This window comes from Pezoporus flaviventris, unplaced genomic scaffold (assembly GCF_033815535.1).
Source record: "Pezoporus flaviventris isolate CSIRO_AGI_PZ_B2104156 unplaced genomic scaffold, CSIRO_AGI_Pfla_v1 ptg000097l, whole genome shotgun sequence".
Lineage (NCBI taxonomy): Eukaryota > Metazoa > Chordata > Aves > Psittaciformes > Psittacidae > Pezoporus > Pezoporus flaviventris.
Window position 1 is genome coordinate 8,222,459 of NW_026892645.1, and position 21,522 is coordinate 8,243,980.

General features: G+C 53.2%; 1 protein-coding gene across 4 annotated transcripts in view; it reads left to right on the forward strand.

Moving 5' to 3' along the window:
* Positions 1-21,522, forward strand: part of ASTN2 (astrotactin 2) — a 331,851-nt gene that overhangs the window by 196,608 nt on the left and 113,721 nt on the right. For all 4 annotated transcript variants that reach the window (XM_061476701.1, XM_061476705.1, XM_061476702.1 and 1 more), the window contains 3 exons: positions 15,125-15,249; positions 15,651-15,755; positions 17,118-17,297. In XM_061476701.1, coding sequence (XP_061332685.1) covers positions 15,125-15,249; positions 15,651-15,755; positions 17,118-17,297 — 410 coding nt within the window. The remainder of the gene's footprint in view (positions 1-15,124; positions 15,250-15,650; positions 15,756-17,117; positions 17,298-21,522) is intronic.

The window sequence follows — 21,522 nt, forward strand, 5'->3', positions numbered from 1 at the left end:
AGCAGGAAGCTGCCTAATACCAGGGATTAAAAGCCTGTTTTTGCGAAGTAGGAGCAAGAACCTGCTATCAGAACAAGGGGCTGAGTATTTTAGAGAGATTTAGAACTGCTGGGATCCTTTAGCTATGCAGATGTGACAGTCAGTTGAATGGTGTCTGCTTCCCATGTCGCCGCATCTTCAGTGTCTTTCTTAAATAGGATATTCTCAATTTGCCAGGCATGTCAGCATGGGGTTGGGAGGAAGCCTTTGTGCTGGGAAAAGCTGTCTCATGGACCCTGGCCTGGGCAACACCTACCAGTTACCAGTATTTGCATCCCATTGGGGTGGTCTCTTTGTCACCAGGTCTGCAGCACTGGTTAGTCTCTACCCTTCTGATGGCTGTGTGGTCATAGAGTCATGGAATCCCAGCCTGGTTTGGGTTGAAGGGACCCTAAACCTCATCCAGTTCCAACACCTGCCACGGGCAGGGACATCTTCCACTAGAGCAGCTTGCTCCAAGCCCCTGTGTCCAACCTGGCCTTGAACACTGCCAGGGATGGGGCAGCCACAGCTTCTCTGGGCACCCTGTGCCAGCGCCTCAGCACCCTCACAGGGAAGAGCTTCTGCCTTACATCTAACCTTAATCTTTCAGTTTAAAGCCATTCCCCCTTGTCCAATCACTATGTGCTCTTATAGAGGTTCTCCCAGCAATGGCTTGGCGTGGCACTGGGATGTAGCTGGTGTGTAACACTGATGGCTTTATTGTGTCTGGTCAGCTCGAGAGGATGGGGGTGTGCAGCAGGTACCTTTAGGATGCAGCAGGAGAATGGTGTTTGACGTGAGCACTCAGCACACCAGGCTGGTACTGGGAGAGCTGTATAGTTTTGGAGGTCCCAGACCTTAGACCAGCCTCTGGTTCTAGTCAGTGCTGCATGAGATTTTGGGTTTCCCTTTTAACCCGCATCACTTTATCTGAGGGGTAAAACAGCACCCAGGCACTTCAATGGCAAGGGAAGGATGGAGGAAGCAAATACTGGCTGCTGTGACTGATGTACCCACAACAGGAGTGGGCAGCAATCAAACAGTTCATACTGCATGCACTATATGTGCTTTATATATACACCTGCACTGGTGTGGCACCTTGTTGTGATACATAGAGCCTGTGTTCCTGCCCTCACATCCCTTCGTGCTGGTGCCAAGGACCCTTTCCCCATCCATCAGTACAGTGAAGCCACAGCCCTTCAGGACGTGAGCACCACAGCAGCTCAGGTCGAGCTGTCATGAGTTAGGAGCTCTGTGACAGCTTTTTCCGTACTGAGGTGGTTTAATGACCACTAATGATCACTGTGGTGACTGGGGTGCTCAACTGACCTGTTGGACAAGCCTTCATCAAGGCTTCATCTTGGAGGAGTGCACCACATCATTGCTGCTGCTGCTGTTTCATTGCAAGGATTTAAATCAAAGCGCTTCTCTGGTGATGCTTCTGCGTGTCCCTCGCAGGTGCTCTGATAGGGGCAGAGGAGGGATCTTTCATCACACACCAGAACCCTCCCCACCCTTGCTCCTTCCATTGTTAAGCCAAGAGCACATTCAGAGCCACCTTCTTCTGGGCATCCATCTCTTTTTGTTAAATAGGTTCTTCTCTTAGGTGGAATGCTGCATGATGTTAATAAATAGATGGGATTGGAGCTGATCTATTCCAGTCACACCTCTCGGTCTAGCCGGGAGGCTCAGCACTGGATCCAGCTCACTAAAGACTGGATTAGAGTGATTTCCCCCTCCTTGCCTCACGTTGGGGCAGAGCCCCAACTCCACACCATCCCCAAATCACCCGGGGATTATTTTCCAAATGGGTTGTTTATTCATTCCTTATCTGTTTTGTGCTGCCTCTTTGCCACGAGGGAATAGAGATGTTTTGTTTAAAAGCTATTTGCAGTATCAGATTGTTGCTTTTATGCCATTAATATGGAGAAATCCCAGACTGCTACCTGTGGAGCCAGCTTCACTCGCTGGATTATTACTGCATGGCACACGGGATGTCAGAGCACTCCCTGGGGAGCAGCCATCTGCCCTAACCAGGGTCCCTTCCCATCCTTACCTCTGGCTCTGCTTCTCATCCCAGCTCTTGTCGTTGGCATAGCCCCAGGATATGGGGAGCACTTCACTCATCCACAGCCCCCATTTGATTCCTTCCCATTGGAGACACAGCAAATCCAGGCAGTTTCTGGGTGTTGGGGGCAAATAAGCAGCCAAAGTGGTTTGGTGGCTGGAGTGGGGAGAGGATTTGCGTTGGCACAACCTCACTGCAAAACCCCTGCCGAGCACCAAGTGTTTTCCCCTTCCCATAATCAAGGAGGATGGGTCTGGAGGGTGCAGGGCTGCCACGCTGAGCACCCTTCCCTCTGCAAACCGGTCCTCAGAGGATGCTGTTCCACGCATCCTCACCCATCAACAAGTGCTGCTGCTTCACAGCCGTGGAAGCTGTGTTGAGCACAGCCCTGAGGAGGCCGGGATGCCGTGGGGAGGGCTGGGTACCCGCTGGCCCCAGCGCGGCAGCGGCTCTGCCTGCACACAGCCGCACTGCCAAGCGCACGCCGGGTTGCGGAACCGATGCAGGGAATTGTCATAATATTGATGGGGAGTTTGGCAAGTTAATTTTAAATCTGTCACTTCTTCCCCTCGCTGCTTCTCAGCCCTTAATAAACCAGCGCGGCGGCGGCGGCACGGGGGGAGCTGACAGCTCAGCACCATCACTGCCGCAGGGATGCTTTGGGAAACATCCCCATCGCTCTCCCTCCGCTGGGGAAGGCTGCACCCCGTGTCCCCACTGCCGTGGGTGCTGCCAGGAGCTGGGATGGGTGCTCAGCACCCAGTGCTCATCGCATCTGGGTGCTAGAGACCGGTGGGGGCTTTGTGGTACATCCTGGTTCGGAGCTTATGGGTGAGGATGTCCTGCATCCCCCTTGGCATCACAAATGTAATGTATGTAACCAGCTATTGAGTCTTTCCCTATTTCCTCCTTCCCCCCCTTTGGGTCTTGAAAGCTCCACGCACATAAGTTATAATTGCACTGCTTATTATTTCTGTGCTGGTGAGCAGGGCGCCAGCCGGGACACCACCGCCTTGTTTACCTATTACCCTTCAGGCCAGGATAATGGATGGATCTCTTTTCCGGTGGCTGCCTTCCATTTCATTCCTCTTTTTATTATTTGTTGCTGCAATTCTATTACCTGTTCACAACTCAGAAGGCTCAGACATGCTACTTGGAAGCAATGATGTCTTTCCAAGCCAGGCTAATGCCTCCGGCCTTGGTCCTCAGTAGCAGGTAAGGGGGCTGTTAGCAGTTTAGCAGTGTTGTGGAGCTGCTGAAGGATGTGGTGCTCCGCTGCCTACCCTGTTTTCAGCCTGTGCCATGCTAGGGATGCTGCCTGCAGAGCAGAGATGTCCTGATGCCCATCTGTGGCCGTGCTACTGGCAATGGCTTTGCAGCCCCCAAAGGGTCTCTGTCTGAGCTGTTTCTTCTCAATCCCATTTTCTCTCCTCCCCGCCTCACATTGAGGCCATCCTGGCTGCTTTCTTGAGTTCATCCAGCCCTTTTCAGAGCCCACAACAGGTTGCACAGAGACACACGCTGTGTATTTTGAGCACATCTTCGCTGGCCAGGCTAAGCACTGAGGATCTCTCAATTCAGTGTATAATGACTAATGCAATTAGCACAGCGCTCCATCAGCCCTGCTCCGGTTCAAAGTTAGCATCCCACCAAAGAGGAGAACAGATTGCGCAGCTTGGAGCTGGTGTTTGTGACAGGCTGCAGGCACGTGCTTGTGCACTGCATTGGGAGCTCTTTTGTATTCTTCTGGAAAAACAAAAGCAAATCTGGTGCTGGCAATATCCTGAAGATAACACAGGGGTCCAGGGTGGAAGAGGTGGTGTTTAAAACACACGGATTGACTGAATAATAGAGGTAATTTAAGTACTAGGGGTACTCAGCCTTGTTCTCTGCCTGGTGTGAGTAGGACTATGTAGCTCGGCCCATGCTCTGGAAACTGGCTTTTCAGCCATGCACATTGGTGAGTTGCTGTTGCAAATGGGAGCTTGGGCCCCAGAGATGGGCAGAGCGGGTGCCCATAGGAGATGTGGGTACCACGGATATGTACCCCAAACCTCACAGGCACAATCCAGAGCCAAAGCACTGCTGTTGGAGATACATCAGCATGAAGCTCATGGAGCATCACCCATGGGCTTTTCTGGGCTCGGGGACCAGCCAGAGGTGCAGAGTTTCCCTTTACCCTGGCAGCGAGGGATGCTACAGAGCTGCTCCTAACCCTGTGGCCCTGCTCCCTGCTCCCCCCCAGCCCTGGCAGCACGTTTGTGTGTGTGCAGATGTTTGTATTCTCTGCAGCTGATGAAAATATTCATTATCTTGTTAGCTGCTGCTGCAGCAGGAAGCTCGGATTTGCATTTCCACAGCGCAATCACAGCCTCTCACCCGGCAGCACTAATTGGGCAGAGCAGCGCAGGGCCCAGGCTGGGAACCTTCCCTCTTGCCCTTGCCACTGCCAGTGGGGACCACAGGGAAGAAGTGCCATGGCCATAGGGGCACACCATGGAGGCGAGGAGGATGATGGGGTTCAGAACAGTGTGATAGATGGATTGGTCAGCACTGGTTCCTGTGCAGGATGGGAGCAGGCAGTGGGATCCCAGTGTGGGAATGCTGCTAGGCAAGGTATGAGTATGGAAAGGTTGTGTCTCCTCATCCTGGACCTGGGAGCTATTTGTGGGATGGGAGGTGAAGGGTCTTGGGGAATGCTTGTCCCTCTGGGACGTGGGCTCCTCCTGCAAGGAACCTGCCCTGTTGTCATCAGCCTGCAGGGAACACCCGTGTGCCCCCAAGGCAGCCATCAGGGGCTCAGTGAGGTCTGCAGGGTCCACCCCATGAAAAGCTGATGGTGACGCCCTTGTGTCCTGAGCATGAGGAAAGGGTAAAGGTTTGGAGAGGAGACATGCACCCACACAGGAGGGGAGGGACCAGACTTTGGTGCTGGCCACTTGCAGAGCCCTCCTGGGTTCGATGCAGTGATTTGTGTGCCATCCTCGTTTACCATTCCCTTTATGGTGCGCGGTAATGCCAAGCCTGCTTTTGCTTTTCCCAGCTGCCAGTGCACCCAGGAGGTTTCCCCTTCCCCATACCATAGGGAGCAGTGTGCCAGCTGGACTCGCTGACCTGCTGGCCTTTCCCATCTCTGACTTTCATGATACTAATTATAGAGGGTGTTATTGCATAGTTAATCTGCATTATTAAGAGATGCGGTGGAGATTGGTTTTATAATAATAACAGCTCAGATTTATAGAGTACCTTTCATCCCAGGGGGTCCTTATTGGCTTTATAGCCTTGTAGCGGTGCTCAGGCTTGCAGAGGAGGAATTGCTGCTGCTTCTTTCCTCATCTGAAGCTGCTCCTGGGGCACAGGGCTCTGCACCCACGTGGGACACATGAAATAAGGATTATGTTCAGCTGAAAAGGAAGAAGAGACTCAGGCGGGAGGGTTTGAGGCAGTAAAGTGTAGTCAGTTGACTGTAAGCTATGACAGGAGGATTTTCCATCATGCCATGGGCACTTCTTGGTGGTCACCATTAGCACGGTCCATGGGTTCATGCTGCTTGCACCACTGACACCACTCGAGCAGCACCTCCGGGGACAAGGCTGACACTTACCAGCCCGTCACTGCTCTTCCTTGCTAGTGCCAGCACTGGTCGATGGAGACTCCCCATCCAGCGACTAAATCAGCTTGACATTGACTTAGCAATGCGAATCCTTGCTCCAGGCAATGCAGTCACGAGCAGTCACCAGTGTGGGGATATCCGAGTGCTCTGCAGCTATGCCAGCTGTCGAGCCATACCTGCTCCGAGTCAGCAGCAGGGCTTGGATGCAATCCTCAGTGCAGCAGAAAACCTTTCCTTGTGCTTTCCCATCCCAAGTGATCTCTCCAGAGATGGAGGATTTGCCCTTCTGTTGTTTACAGAACAAGTGTAACTTGTGACTGTGTAGACCTGAAGGGAGATGCTTGGTTTGGGCTTGGGGACCATGAGTTTAATCCACTGTCCACCAAAGGCGGTGCACAAGCTGTGCTGGGAGCCCTCCCATCTCCTGCTGCATCCTACCCATAGAGCACATGGGATAACCTGGGCGATCTCCTATATCTTTTACTGCACCTACTTCCTGTCTTGGATGCTGCAGCTTTGACTCAACGCAGAGGCATACAGGAGCAGGTAGTGGGGACCAACCCAGCATCACTCATTCTCCTCCTCATCCCTATTGCTGTCCTGCTGTCTCCCTGCCCGAACTGCAGCTGAGCAAGAAGTCATCTCGCATGGGCTTTTGTCTTCAACACCAGTTTCCTTGAGATGAAAGCCTGGGGGTGTTTGTGCCATTCATTTCTCCCAGCAGGGACCAGGGCAGCGCAGTGCAGGCAGAGCAGCCTGTGTGCCTGTGCCATAGCTTCCTGGGGATGGTGCCATCGGCCAGCTGTGCTCATACCCGCGGGCAGCAGGTGAACATCTGGAAGGTGTGATGGCACTGCCACTTGTCATCCAGCAGCCGCAGAGCCGGGGTGTGATGTCCCACAGAGCTGGGAGGAGAGAAGCAAAGCGGAAAGTGCTCCAGGGCACTGTGCTGAGCCATGGAGCAGGACTCGGTGCCCGCCTCTCCCAGGGAGGATAGCGAGGGGTGAGGTTGCTGCAGGTGCCATCACCGAGCCCTGTCTCGCTGTGTGCAGCGTTTTGTGGCTTCTGTAATTAACTTCACACACAGAGACTCGGCTTTGCAGATGTGGCCACAAATCCCAGCTAATTCACCATATGCTCTGGCTGCCAGACAGCGCCGGGAGCTGCCACTTAGGGATGCATCCCTGAGCGCTGCCTGCACGGGTGCTGCCTTCACCCTCCATGCCTGTCCCTGGGGGATACCTGGCTCTGCACATCAGCTTGCTGCATCCATGGTGGTGGGTTTGCTGCTGGGCAGAGCTGTGGGTTGGGCACCTTGGGCAGGCACCGGGCACCGCTGGGCTCACCCCAGGCTGGTTGATCCCGTCACAGGGGACACTGGTGCAGCTGCAGCCCGTGCTGCTGTACAGCAGAGCGTGCGTGGAGGGGAAGCAGGAGCATTAACTGCGTTGAAATGACTTTGTCGGAGTGCCAGCATATGAAATGCGTGGTGGTATTGCAGCCCTGCCACTGCCTGTGGCTGTTTTTCCTCTGCTCCTAATGACTAATAGAGAGAAGACAAAACAATTTCTATTAGTTTCTCCCACGCCGCAGTGGGTTTCTTATTTTCCAAACCTCATTAGAGTTTGTAATACCGTGGTGGTAGTCAAGAGCAGTCCGAATCGCCCTGGGGGGGAAAGAAGAGATATGATGTGCAGCCCAGTATTAACACTGCTCCTGGCTCATTTCCAACGTCCCTCCTGACTCCTTTCCAAACTCTTACACCTTATCTCCGTCTTAAAGGTTAACGATGAAGCTTAGGAGAGGGAAATACATGCTTAAGATCCCAAATTGTTAAAGAGAATGGATGCGTGTGCGGAGCAGAGAGCTGGCTCTGCATTTACATTGCAAAGGCAAATATTATTTAAAAGGCAGTGCTTGTGCTTCCCAGGGCGTTGCAGCTGGGATGTGGGTTGCTCTGTGGGAGAGCTGGTGGTGTGAGGGGCTGCAAGAGGAATCCCATAGGAACTGCATCCAGTTCCTTGGGAAGTCGCAGCATGGAGTCCTGGCTCCTCTGGAGCCAGTGGGAGTTCTGCCTTTGTTGTCTCATTACAAATAATGACAATGAAAGCACCAGGCACGGAGCTGTTGGAGCAATGCTCAGGAGGTGATTGCAAACAGCACCCCAACAGTCCCCATGCAAAGGGACCTGCAGCCTTAGATCAACTCATCACTGAAATCATCATCCAGAGGAGGTGTCCAGCCCGGCTCTGGGATGCTCAGGCATAGAAAACCCATCCCCATAGAGAAACAGAGCCCAGATCATCTTGCCCTGGCCACAGCCTTGTGTGCAGGAGCTCCGTGAGCTGCTCCAGGTCTGTCTGCTCCATCCACATGGTTCAACAGCTGGAAGCTGCTGAGCTCATGGGAGCCAACAAGGTCAGACCCTTCGGCTGTCAGTGATGGCAGAGCTGATGGAGGGAGACACCCTGAAGGGCAGATACATGGAGCAGGACACGGATCCTCCTGTGCTTTGCAGACAGGCAGGTTTCTCATCAGCCACATCAGCTGCTGGGCATTTCCCAGACCTTCCACACAAGGAGGGATGGCACATGGGTCTGACATGTCATCGTGGTCCTGCCACCGGGTTGGAGGCTCAGGACAAGGCTGCTAAGGCTAAACCCCAGCCAGATGTGGAGCTACTGCCTACCCTGTTGTTGGGATAAACAATGCAGAGCCGCATGAGTAAGGGGTTTTGGCTCCTTGCGTGTTTGCTTTGCTCCTGCAGAAGGAGAGGAGCAGATAGGTGTGTGTGGAAGGGTTTGTTTGCACCTCAGTGACGTGATGCTCAAGTGATGTGACTTGAGCAGGACAATAGTAAGGAGATAGCAGCTTAAAGATGCAAAGTGTTGGGTCAGACATATGCTGGGCTGTATTTCATCAGCTTGTCCAAGCAAGCAGTGCCTCACATAAGGAGGTTTCCAGCAGCAGATTGCTTGGATCTGAGCTGTCAGAGGGAAGAGGCTGTCAGTGGACTCTTTTGGGCTGTGATGCAACCAGGAGATCTTAGCCAGGTTCAAGTGTTAATGATGATGGCAGCTTCTGCACCAAGTCGTGTCTCCCAGCTCATATGAACTGGGATATGAATCCCTGGGGATTCACTCCCTGTGAATGTGGGCTTCAAGGAGCAACTTGTGCAAAGTTACAGGCAAACACCAGGCAGGTTCCCACTCTGTTCCCTTTCTCCAGCCACAGGGGTATCCACGCTTTTTCCCTTCTTTCATTCTCAAACATGGGGGGGTTGACTTCTCTTAAAACCTCTTGCAGAAAATCACATTTAAACTTGAGAAATTTGAATCCCAAAGGGAATAATCCATAGATTTGCCCAGTTCCGTAACAGGCTGAAAGCTAGAGCTTTGTATGGGATTCCCAGCTCAGTAATGAAGGCATAAATCCAGCGTTGCCTGCCTGCTGCACAGGCGCCGGGCGTTGCTGTGGGAACCAGAACTTCCCAAACCTGTATTGACTCAGCACTCAGTTCAGCCTCTTCCCACCAGGCATTCCGGAGGGAGGGAGATCCACAGCCTAATGTGGGATTTCACCCACAGGAGACACTGGAATACTGGAATAAATAGCTGGATAATGGGGAGCAGGGAAGGGAGAATAACGTAAGGTGATGAATGGGTGCTGTGGGCACTCATCTGAGCTTCACAGCTTGTGCTGCCTAGAGCCACGTGTTGGTGGTGGACCTCCTTCAACAGCAAATCCCATCTCTGGTTGCCTGCCCCAGGGCTCACCAAGAAGGAGATCTTTGCTTCTGTCACTAAACTTCTCCATTGCTCCATCTCAAGAGCACATTCCTGTGTGTTTCCTTTAGAAGTGGCTTCAGGAGAAGATGCAGTTTTCCTCCATGATGGTGAATACGATGCTGGAGTGCTTGGTGGCATCACCGGGCTGTGTGGTCCAGGTGTTAGGGTTTGGGGGATGCTTGGAGATGGTCTGTATGAAAACCAGGTCGGAATGGTCCAGTGTTGGCAGAGCATGGTACTGATGGATCTATTTGCCATCCTCTGTTTTGTACTTAAAAGAAACACCACCTTAAAAATCTCTGCTCAGGTTTTGCAGCAGGTTCAAATGGAGTTGATAAATGGCTTTGGATCAACTGAATTGCTGTTTTACAGTGCATAAACCACTCACCAGGAAGGAATTCCGTTCCGTGCTCCTCTGGCTCCTTGGAGCATCGCTGTTCCCACTGCCTGCATCCTTCTGTCCGGCTGTCTCAGGTCTTGAAATCCCATATCCAGATGTCATTTGCTGGCTGTCACCATACTTGTGCCATGGCTGGGGTCTCTCCCAGCTCCACAGAGGGTTCTGGGGCTCAGTCTGAGGATGTGCGGAGGGGATGGTGCTGAGCCCCATGCACATGGGGACATCACACCAGCACCGTGCGTGCCCACAGGCGCTGCGGCCCCAGCACTGGCATCAATTTACCTCTGGAGCACCTCAATTTAAATGCTAATTCTCCTGCACCGACTTGCTAAGGCAGCTATCACATATTGTCAGGCTGTTTAGTGCTGGCACTGAAGTGGAGATACACGCTGGGGACATGGTGGGGAGGGACGGGCCGTGCTGGTCTTATCCACAGCACAGGGGCTGATGGAGGGATGGGGATGGCCATGGTGGCTGCAGCAGAGGGATCTGGATTGATGCTCTCTTCTGTCCCCATTGCAAACAGTCGTTAGAGCTGAACATTAGGGAGCTGGAGGGAGCTCCAGCGAGACTGGTCTCTCCTTTTTCATCCTGCTTCATTACACAAGTGTGGGGCCTTGCTAAAATTAATGATTAGTAAATTTGGAATAAGTAACTGCTGCTTCAGAGGGTTTGCATTAAGCCTTTATAATTCACCCGTGCCTGAGGTCACAGAGACACGTGGGGGGAGATTTACAGTGTGCTTACCTTCTCCAAAGTGGCTGTGGAAACAGGACACCCTCTTTCCTGTCTCCCAGTGGCTTTAGATTAACTTTCTTTGGGTGATTATAAGCTAAAAAGAAGCTATTTCTGCATGTCCCATGTCAGATGCAGGCTGGGCTCTTGTGAGCTTCCAGCCACCCCAGTGGGAAAGCTTCTTGGAGGGTAAGTTGGATCAAAACCTGGCACTCCATAACCTCAAACCCATCATGTTCTCCCCAAGCCATTGAGGGACAGAAATAAGGGAGATTAATAAATGATGCTTGCTAGAGAAGGTGTCCTTCCAGGCTTGCATACCAGAAAGCACAGTCCTCCCATAGTCACTTTGCTGAACACAGGCACTCTGGATGATAATGTGATTAACGTTTGTAGCTGTGCTGGCTCAGATAAGGGTAATTAAATCTCATGCTCCAGGGCATAAGCTAATCACTCGTGGGGTCATTTTCTATTACTATTATGGTTTTACCCCTTCATGAATATATTTGCCCAGTTGCTGTGATTCAAGGCGTGCATCCATGGCCAGCAGTGGAAGGAGGCAGAAGCCCCATCCCAGTTGATGCTTGGAGTTGCACAGGAGCAAGGAGGTCTCTAAAAAGGGTCAGTGGGCAGAGTCCACCCCTGCATGTGAGTCACCGGCTGATGTTTCACTGCTGCTCCCACTGCAAGCTTGGCTTTGAGCACCTTTGCCATGGGATGAGGTGTCCCAAGGCTCAGCAGAATCATTCCATAGACCAGGACCCTGTGGCTGTGGTGCCATCCAGGTAGACCACAGCTTTCCGGCTGCTGCCAGTGCCTGCATTGGGCTTTCTTGTTCCCTTAGGCTCCCTTTTGCTCAGGGATGCTGTGGGATGCTCATCCCTTTTGGATGCTTCCTGTCAGCTGCGTGAGCTGACACCAGCCCTGCGGAGCTCAGCAGTGCAGCCCTGCACTGCACTGCACCACGGCTGTATCGCATGACCTTGGGTGTATTATTTGAGGTCAGATCCCCCAAAAGCATCTCTAGTTTGTGTATCTAGGACAGGAGAACACCAGCACAGCGGGATCTTGCTGCCTGAGCCCTCCTCCTGGTACCTGAGCAGCCGCTGGTTGCCTTTATCCCAGCAGCATCCCAAGACTGAGGGAGCTGCTGTTTGCTGTGTAACCCAAGGCAATGGGAGCATTATAGATTCAGCCAAGGGTATAGGAAGTGTCCACTAAAGCCAGGATTTTGAGCTCAGTTTAATCCAGGTGACTGCCTTCCTCCTCAGCAAACCCTGCCTTTATAAAAGCCTTTGGCCATTTGACCTTTCCCAGCATCAAGACTTGTTTGTCTGGAAGTCGGCTTCCTCCTGAGGCAGGGATGTACTCTGCATTGGATGCTACTCAGGACCAGTGCTGCGAGGGCGAAAGAGCATTTCCTTGTATAATGACTCAGTATTTGCACAGTGCCCTGAGAGATGATGAGATCCCCACCAGGAGAGTGCTGCCAGTCGATGCGTGCGTTCAGTATGCGTTGTGCTGGATGAGAGCAGTTTACTCACTGTTCCTGCCAGTACCAAGCATCTGCTCTGTGAGTGATAGGGAGATATAGGGGGGCAGAACAAGAGACAGAGCAGGATGCTGTGGGGCTAACAGGGGCTGGGATCAGGCAGGTTTGCCTGGATCTCCCCTGATCCCATTGGAATAAAGCAGTAGGAGCCATGAGGTCGTGAAGGCATCACCGTGCTTCTTGGAAACGGCACAGACCCCCCCGTTGTGAGCCCTGCACCCATTCAGAAGTGCCATTGGCTCAGCCAGCACATGCACAGGGATGCTGTCACATCCCTCTCCTCGCCTCTGTCCCTGTCGCTCACACAGAGCCTGATGGCTTTGATCAGCGCTGCCAGAGAGCACAAAGCCTGGTAGGAGCCGTTCCGAGCCTCTATGGCGAGCAGCGCCGGAGCCGCAGGGCTGTTAACGAGGAGCAGAGGAAGAGGAGCTGCAGCCCTCTGCCGGCTGCGGGTCCGCAGCGCACGGCCCTGGCGCAGCCGGATGGGGGGGGTCCCATCCCCTGCCCCCCGTTTACCCTCCTGCACCCACACGTGCACTGGGTGCTGGTGTGGAGGCGGCTGGTGGGGCTCTGCACCCAGTGGGTGCTTCCCCCCCGCATGGATTCAGGTCATCCCTGGGGTGATGGGGAGCAGGGGGCTGGAGGTGGGAAGAGGATGCAGGAAGGGTTTGGTAGCAAAAATGCATCATGGACGTGCTCCTGAAGCCAAGCCTTGCCTTGTATCACTGCGTGACAGGAGCATGTGTGTGCTCACACCTTGACTTGCACTTGCCCCTTGGTTTTCCCTGTCATTTTGGCTGTGGAGCAGTTAAAGCAAATGGGATTGCAGCAATTGGCACTGCAGAGTGTGGCGTTCTGATAAATACCTGTTCATAGAGGTGTCAGCTCTGAACAGCAGCTCCTGTGTGCGTGTTCCCCTCGTGCTGGTGTGCATCTCCTGCTTCTCCCTCCTCAGCTGCTCATGTATGGACCCACCAGCCCCTGGGGTCTGTCCTGTCACCCCATAGAGTAGATGTGATAAAGTTCTTCCCTGTGAGGGTGCTGAGGCGCTGGCACAGGGTGCCCAGAGAAGCTGTGGCTGCCCCATCCCTGGCAGTGTTCAAGGCCAGGTTGGACACAGGGGCTTGGAGCAAGCTGCTCTAGTGGAAGGTGTCCCTGCCTGTGGCAGGGGTTGGAGCTGGGTGAGCTTTAAGGTCCCTTCCAACACAAAGCAGGCTGTGAGTCTGTGAGCCCAGCTTGGGCCCAGGGACAGCTGCTCTGTGGGCTCATGGCACGGGCAGGTGTTTGTGAGATGGTCTGGATCGGTTTGTACTGGGGGAGAAGGAGATGCTGCTTCTTTGCATCTTCTCTGTCCTGTGCTTGCATTCAGGGCACTGGGTTAACTGTCTCCTGGTGTCTGCTTCTTCAGGTGTTGGTAGCACTGATGCTTTCCTCCCTTTTCTGCTGAGGGAGAGCAGCAGGGACATGGAGGTTCCTTCCCATGCTCCCTCCTGACTCGCCTCACTTTGCAGCCCCTCTTCCCAGCACCCACAGCTCCTGGCTCTGCAGTGATTGCAGCTCTCCATTTGCATTGCAAAGACAGCAAGAGGCTCAGAACAGCAAAGCACTGCTCCAGCACGGGGATCAGGCACCCAGCATGATCAATGGGAGACGTGTGAGCACGTGTGTGAGCGAGAGCCTTTTCCCCTCAGATAAACAGATCACTTTGGCAATACCTAAGTGAAGTTCCTGAGATGCAATTGGGTGCTGGTGGCTTTCAGATGGGGGTGCTGCTGCCTAATGTGTCCCACTGTGACCTGCAGCTCCTCATCCCAGTGCTCCTCACCCACCTCAGTGCTGGAGCATCCCCAGGCTGGTTGTGTGGGGCTACAACCTCCTGCTCACCACTGGTGCAGGACGCATTGGCTGTATCCTGGCCCTGGAGCAGCAGTAGGGCTTCGGGGAAGCGCTCCACCAACTCAGCATCTCACTGCAGTAGTGCCCGAGGTGTCCCCACATGTGAGATGATGCTGGAGCATCCCCCCCACACACACCATGGATGTGGGGGATAAAGCCAGGGAAGGGGAATGAAACCAGGAGCTGGTTAGAGGAAAATCTGTTCCTAACAATGCAGCTAGGGCTGAGCATCCCCCAGCGCCCGGCACTGACCTGATTTCACAGGAACCTCCCTTTTCCCTGCTCCGCTGCCCTTTTGTCTCCGCTCCCAGAGGACACGGAGCCTCCTGGCCTATATTTTGGCTCTAAGATCAATATTTAAGCTCCCCCCCTCTCATTCCCTTTGCGCAGGCGCGAGGCATTTCGCTTGCGGGGGGGGGGAGGCTCGTCTCCCAGAGACCTGTCTGTTCACCCATTCAAATCATTGCCCTGCTATCGTTGTTCTAGAAACAATTCATTAGGGGCCTATTACACAATGTTCTACCTGCCAAGGTTAGAAAAGAGCCTGCGTGTGTGGGGAAATCACACCGTGAGCTGCACGCGCTGGGTTTGGGGTTTTTCTTTGGTGTCTGTCTGTAAATGAAGCTTTTCCTCCTTTTACAGAGTAAGTCATCTGGGGGCAGAGCTGTGGAGGGGATGGGAAGCTCCAGTGGGGCTTGCTCACGGTTCAGTCCTGGGAAGATGCTGCTGGTGGTGGGAAGGGGTAGGTTTGGGGTGTCACAGCCTCCTCACTGCTCTCTGCGCCCTCTCACTTTAAAACCTGAGCCAAAACCAATGGCTGGCTCCCCAGGCTCAGAGCAGTCTCTTGTTGCAGAGGGCTGATGGAGCCCTGGTCCTTGGGGAGCTTATTAGGCATCACAGGGGCTGCTAACCCCATCCCCTGTCAGGTCTCCTGCTTGGAGGCGTTCTTCACCCTCCTGAGCCACCCATCCCTGTGCCGTTGGGCGGCTCGGCCCCCCTGCCCGGCCGTGGCCTGCATTGTTGCTTTGCAGTTGTCTTCTTCTCTCTGCAGGGAGAATAACTTCATCAAGGACTTCCCGCAGCTGGCCGATGGCCTCATGGTGATCCCACTGCCCGTGGAGGAGCAGTGCCGTGGGGTCCTCTCCGAGCCGCTTCCCGACCTCCAGCTTCTCACCGGTACGAGCTGCCCCAATGGGGTGAGCGCAGGAGCAAGAACCCCTTTTCCCACCCTGGATCCCAGTGTGGTCCCCAAGGGGCATCGGAACACCCAGTCTCGCAGTCCTTCATGGCACCCCTCCTGTGTGCCTGGGGCAGATGTAGTGTATGGGCTGTGTGGGTCTGCCCTGGCATGGCAGGGCAGCATCTCCATCCCTGCAAGATGCAGGCAACCACATCCATTGCAATGCTGGTCCTGCCGGCAGCCTGGAGACCCCATGGCATAGCCACCAAAGGAGGTCACCATCCCTGCCCCTATTCCATTTCATGTCCCTGTATCATGTAGCAAAGCAGTTCCTCAATGTCAGCATTAAGCATCTCTTGCAGCAGCAAGGGCTGAGCATCGGCTCTTTCCTTTGCAGGGGACATCAAGTACGACGAGGCAATGGGCTACCCCATGGTGCAGCACTGGCGGGTCAGGAGCAACCTCTACAGGGTGAAGCTCAGCTCCATCACCCTCTCTGCAGGTGAGGCTTGGTAACATCACCAAGATGTGTGTCTGCATGGGCGGGTGGGTGGTGGTCCTCTGCCCCAAGGCACAGTCATGCCAAGCATTGGCTTTGCTTGTGCAGTCACTCACACTACAGAGGTGAGCAGAGAGACTTTCCTCCTTTATACATGGGGGAAACTGAGGCAGGGAGCTCAGTCCCTGGGGTCAGAACCAGGATCAAGCTAAATCACTGCAGTAAGGATTCATGAGGGGGTGGCTCTGTATATGCGTGGGTACAGAAAACAATGAGCTCTTGAAAGCACGTGGTTTCAAAAGGCCCCAAAGCGCTTCTAAATGTGGGTCATACGAAGCAGGGAGTCGCAGATGAAGCAGGGGGTGGGTGGGAGGATCCTGCAAACGTCAAAACATTTCAGTGCCGCGTGTTCAGAGCTACCCGTTTTGTTGGGAAACGCTGGAGCGTTTTGTTGTGACCTGGAATGTTTTGCCTTTTCCTTTCAAAACAGAGGTTTTTTTCATGTATGTGTATTTAAAATATCAGCCTGCTTTGAAATGAAGAAAGAAAAAAGGGATCTGGTGCAGACAGAACAAAACCACCTGCTTGGAGCTGAAAAACATCCTTGGGTTCAGCTCCGAATGAATTCTTCTTGCTGCTTTATTAAACCCACCTTCTCTTTCAATAACCCAAGCAACCAGCCAGCCCCATAACCTCATTTTGGTGCCTGTAATGAGGTATTCTCTTGCAGTGCGTTTTCATTTCCACCACTGAACCAAGCCAATGATATCAGCTAGCTCTAAATGATGCCCAGGTGCTGTGTGGTGGCCTCAATGATATCTCCATTGTTCTTGTCCTGTGCTACCCATCGCCACTATGTGCATGGGTGCTGTGGAGTCCCCTGACCCTCCCACACCTATGGTGTGCCCAGTGCCATCACCCCAGAGCCTGTGTCCCCCTGGACTGTCTCCAGCTTTCCTAGAAGTAGTTATTGGTTGTACAGGATGTTTCCTCTGGAGATGTGGTGCAACGTGCAATAAATCCATCCTTGCAACAGGAGAACATCTGGTAAAGGCCAAGCACATCCTCTGGGAGAGAACCAATGATGTGCCAGTGGCCTGAAGAAGAGGATGGAGCTGGCAGGAGAGGGTGTGCACACACATGTTCACATCCTGTAAAGGGATCTCAGAAATTACTTAGGGAGAGGGATAGTAGAAGGATGCCAGAGCCAAGGGTATAGAACAGTGGATTCCAAGGGATCATGTAGAGCATGGAGGCAAGAGAGGAGGAACTGCACTTTGCCCCTATGTGGGGACTTGCACGGCTCGAGCAGGGGATCTCTGGGTCTCCCTCCATCTCTGCTGACCCCCTGCCTCCATCCCACAGGCTTCGCCAACATCCTGAAGATCCTGAACAAGGACAGCAGCCGGGAGGAGCTGCTCTCCTTCATCCAGCAGTTTGGCTCCCACTACGTCGCGGAGGCTCTGTATGGCTCCGAGTTCAGCTGCACCATCCACTTCCCCAGCAAGAAGGTCCAGCAGCAGCTCTGGCTCCAGTACCAGAAAGGTGAGGAGCGCAGTGGGGACTGGCAGGGGTACCATTGCCGGTTGTCGTTTGTGCTGTTTTCCATCCATCACCCCCTTTCCCCTGTGCATTCACCGTCACCACGCTGGTTAGTGGGCACAGACAGGAGTCTTGTACCGAACCAAGTGCCCAGCAGCAGGAGATGATGGCACAAGTCCATGGGCAGCATCCCAGAGCCAGGTGAACCCATCCTGCCTTCTCCTGCCCCCCAGCTCCATCCTTTCCTGGGTGACCCACATCACCATGTGTACCCCACGCACCGTTGGTGCCCAGGGCTGGGTGATGGAGATGTGACATAATTGAGCTGTCTCAGGATGGCTTCATTTTATTGCTTGTGACAATGACAGTCTTTAAGGAAGTGCATTAAATCAATAGCAGACTCGTTGTGCTACACCATAAATAACGAGACACATCATTAAACAGGGCAATAAACTTCAGGACTTCAAAGTAATACAATTAGGTTATGTTTATAAAAACTCCCTTATTGCCATAGCCTTCCATTTGCCAAGTCATCTCTGTCCTCCAGGGAGTGGGGGATATTCCCTGGGTCTGATAGCTTTCCATTGAAAAACATCTCTGGTGTTTCCTATGTGTAAGGGCTGATGGTGATAGAGGTCGTCAAAGCACTTGTGCCTTGCCCGTGAGAGTGGCCTTGGTTTGTGGAAGCCAGCGGATGGAGATGTGCTCCCACCCGCCGCCTCCATTGCTTTCTGCTTATTTATTCTCTCTGTATTCCCAGCACAGCTCATCTTGGAAGCACATTTATAACACCCTGTACTCGTTTGTTTGGGTTTTAAATAGTGATAAATGAAGTTTGCCATAGCAATGCCCTGGTTTAGCAGCAGAAAGCAGCACGCAGGTGTGTTGTTTAGGTACTGGTGCTGCTGTGAAGCATTCGGGAGCACTTGCTGCAACCCCTGGGCAAAAACGCCAGTGTGGAGCAGGCCCACAGTGGCTCCATGGTCCCAGCACTGTCACTGCAGATGCAGTGATTCTCCTTTTTAGTCCATGGTATGTGGCTGGCTGAGGCAGGATCCCTTGCTCCTGCATGGAGCTGTGCCTGCCCCGTGCTGCTTGCAGGGCTGCCCCATGTGCTGGGGGCATCCGGAGCATCCTTCCCCACCACCAAAGCACCTGTGGTACCTCGGGGGGTTTGCATGTAATGCCTGGACATCATCATTCAATTTCTGACTGTGCAGCATCTGGGTATTTGGCTCTGACCTTGTTCTTTGTGCATGGCTCCGTCTGTGGCTTTGGTAGCTGGTGGGATGTGAGGTTGAACTTCGTGGCTGTCGGTACTGCAGGGGGGACCAGTGTTGCACTTAGGTCTTTGATGGGTGGAAAATGCTCTTGGAAGGATATCAAGGATGCTCAGGGCTCTTGCTGATACAGTGAGAGATTGGTTCTGTGAACAGAGGGGAGACTGAGATGAGCTCTTAGGCAGAAGCTCTTCCCTGTGAGGGTGCTGAGGCGCTGGCACAGGGTGCCCAGAGAAGCTGTGGCTGCCCCATCCCTGGCAGTGTTCAAGGCCAGGTTGGACACAGGGGCTTGGAGCAAACTGCTTTAGTGGAAGGGGTCCCTGCCAGTGGCAGGGGGTTGGAACTGGATGAGCTTTAAGATCCCTTCAGCACAAAGCAGGCTGTGATCCCATGACAGGGAAGTGTCACAGGAAACCCAATGCTCTTTCCTGGAGAGCCCCCCTGGTAGCTAAGAGAAAGAGCTTGCCATTTAGGGTAGACAGCATCTATTCCCTGCTCCTCCACTGGTTTACACTCATTTTGCCAGTGACATAAGGAGGATGGGAATAAATAGCTCCAGCTCGACGGTTCTGGATGCCTTCTCCACTCAGAAACAGCTCTGGCCTGCCGGGCTCCCTGCTGCTAGCCAGCCCGTTCCCGAACCGCTCAGCGAGCACACATATGCATCATCTCTAATAAATACACAACCAAGGCTGGCGTAGCTGCAATTTGTTAGGGAACAAAGCAGGTCAGGAAAGGAGGAGGGAGAGAGGAGTTTGGAGCTAATAGGGAAGGCACCAAAGAGGATACAAATGTACATTGCAGCATCACACAGAATAACGTTAATGTTTTAATCAGGTTCATCAATCGCGGGGCAGCCTCAGGAGCCGGTAAAGCCACAGCCGCGGTGTCGAGCCCTAATTGAAAACACGGGCTCAAAGAGGAGACCACGCGCTGGCAGCCGGGCTCCTTGTGAAGCTCTGGCTCTCTGCCGAGGCTGGAGCAGCTGGAATGCTGCGCCCGCAGCCGGCACAGGAGCCTGGGGTATGGGTCGGTGTCTGCAGGGCTAAATGGAGGAGAAAGGGATCGGGATTTCAGCAGGAAGGTGGTGTCGTCTCGCTGCCTGGACCCACCGTCCTGTGGGGATGGTGTCAAAGTGTTCAGTGTTCCCCTTCCTCCTGCAAGGAGATAAGGTGTGTGCAGGGGAGGGAGTTCCTATGGAGTTTCAGGAGTAAATCCTGCAAATGAGAGAGCCATAGGGGCTGCAGCACACTGAGCACTGCGCTCTCTTCACACAAACATCCCCCAGTGTTAGCCCATGATCAGACCAGCCCAAACCCCAATTTTACTTCATGCGGAGTGATTAAAAGCCCATTTCTGGGGCTGGTTCCTCTGGCTCTGTGCAGCCAAGCAACGCTTTAACTCATCAGAGTGGCCTCCAAGCAGGGACTTTGAGATCGACCCAGCCATTGATCTGTGCCACAGGAGCCCACATCGGTTTTCTCCCCTGTCGAAGCCAGTATTTAACACCGATGGTGTCTCATTAAGCTCACACCAATTGTGTTAGCATCTTTGTTTGGCAGCTGGGGCAAACGTGATGCCCTCGGCCACCCCCTGTTCTGTGTAAGAATGTGCTGGGTCTGGCTGGGATGGAGTGAACTGGCTTTGTAGCAGCCCCTGTGGAGCTGTGCTTTGGATCTGTGGCTAAACCAGTGTTGGTAACACCCCAGTGTGTTGGCTACTGCTGCTGAGCAGTGCTTGCACAGTGTTCAGGCTTCCTCTGTGTCCCCACAGGGAATAGGATGTGATGGGCAAGATGCTGGGAGAGGACAGAGCCAGGGCTGCTGACCCAAATTGGGCTATTCCACATCCCATAATGCCATGCTCATTGAGGAAACTGGAGGTAGAGGCTGGGACTCACCCCAGCACAGAGACTCATGAAGTGTATGGGAGGAAAGAGCAATCCCTCCATCTGGAAACCCTCCTGCCAGGGACCATTTCATTTGCTGATAAGGGTTTATCAGAGACCTGCTTTCTCTTTGGCCCCTTGGTCCAGCTGGATGAGGAAGAAGAGGAAAGCTTGGTTAGGGAAAGGGAATTACTGCTCCGAGAGCACAATCTGACAGCCCCAGTGGGATTTCTCCATGAGCTGTTCTAGCTTGCTCATTCCTATTGGAGAAGCCCAGACTGGGAGCAGGGAGGGATGCTGATGGGCTGGGGATGTTCTATGCATGGGTGGAGGAGATTTGGAGGGTTTCATCACCCCGTTAAGTTGTTCAGGTCTGCAGCGAGTGAAATGTTTTCTTTGCATTTCCTATGATTTCTAGGTAGAGTTTCCTTGGCTGAGCTTACCTGGGCAAGTTGGGTGCTCAGCAAGCTGAACTTTGAAAGTGGCTGCTGCAGACGTGAATGATGCTCCCTCTCAGTAACAGATCATTGAGCAAAACAGTCCACGGAGAGGCTGTGGTCTGCCCACCCACCTCCCCAGTACTTCTTTCTTGTCTCTTGGACCATACGTTGTTGACTGCATTTCTCTTTCAGAGGTTAAAGTTTTCATGCTTTCTTGTGGACCCAGCAATTCAGACAAAAGATCTTCATAAAATAGGAGCCATATTAAGGATACAGCCTTGAGCTCTGCTAAAATAGCTGCCTATATTCTTCTGAGCAGGGTCTGTGGATCCCTCCTGTCCTCTCAAGGTCTCATTCCTCTCCCTTCAGGTCTGATACTGACATAACACACTTAAAATTGAACTGGTCCATGGGGGGAACCTGTAGTTTTTGCAATCAGGTGCATTAAGAAAGCTGTAAGGCAAGCTTTGCATCTATTAAAGGAATGTCATGGTTTAAGACCAGGTGCAACTAAGTACCACACTCATCCCCCTAAACCATCCCCTTTGGAATGTGGCGGGGGGGGGGGGGGGGGGGGAATTGGGAAAAGGTAAAACCTGTGGGTTGAGATAAGAACAGTT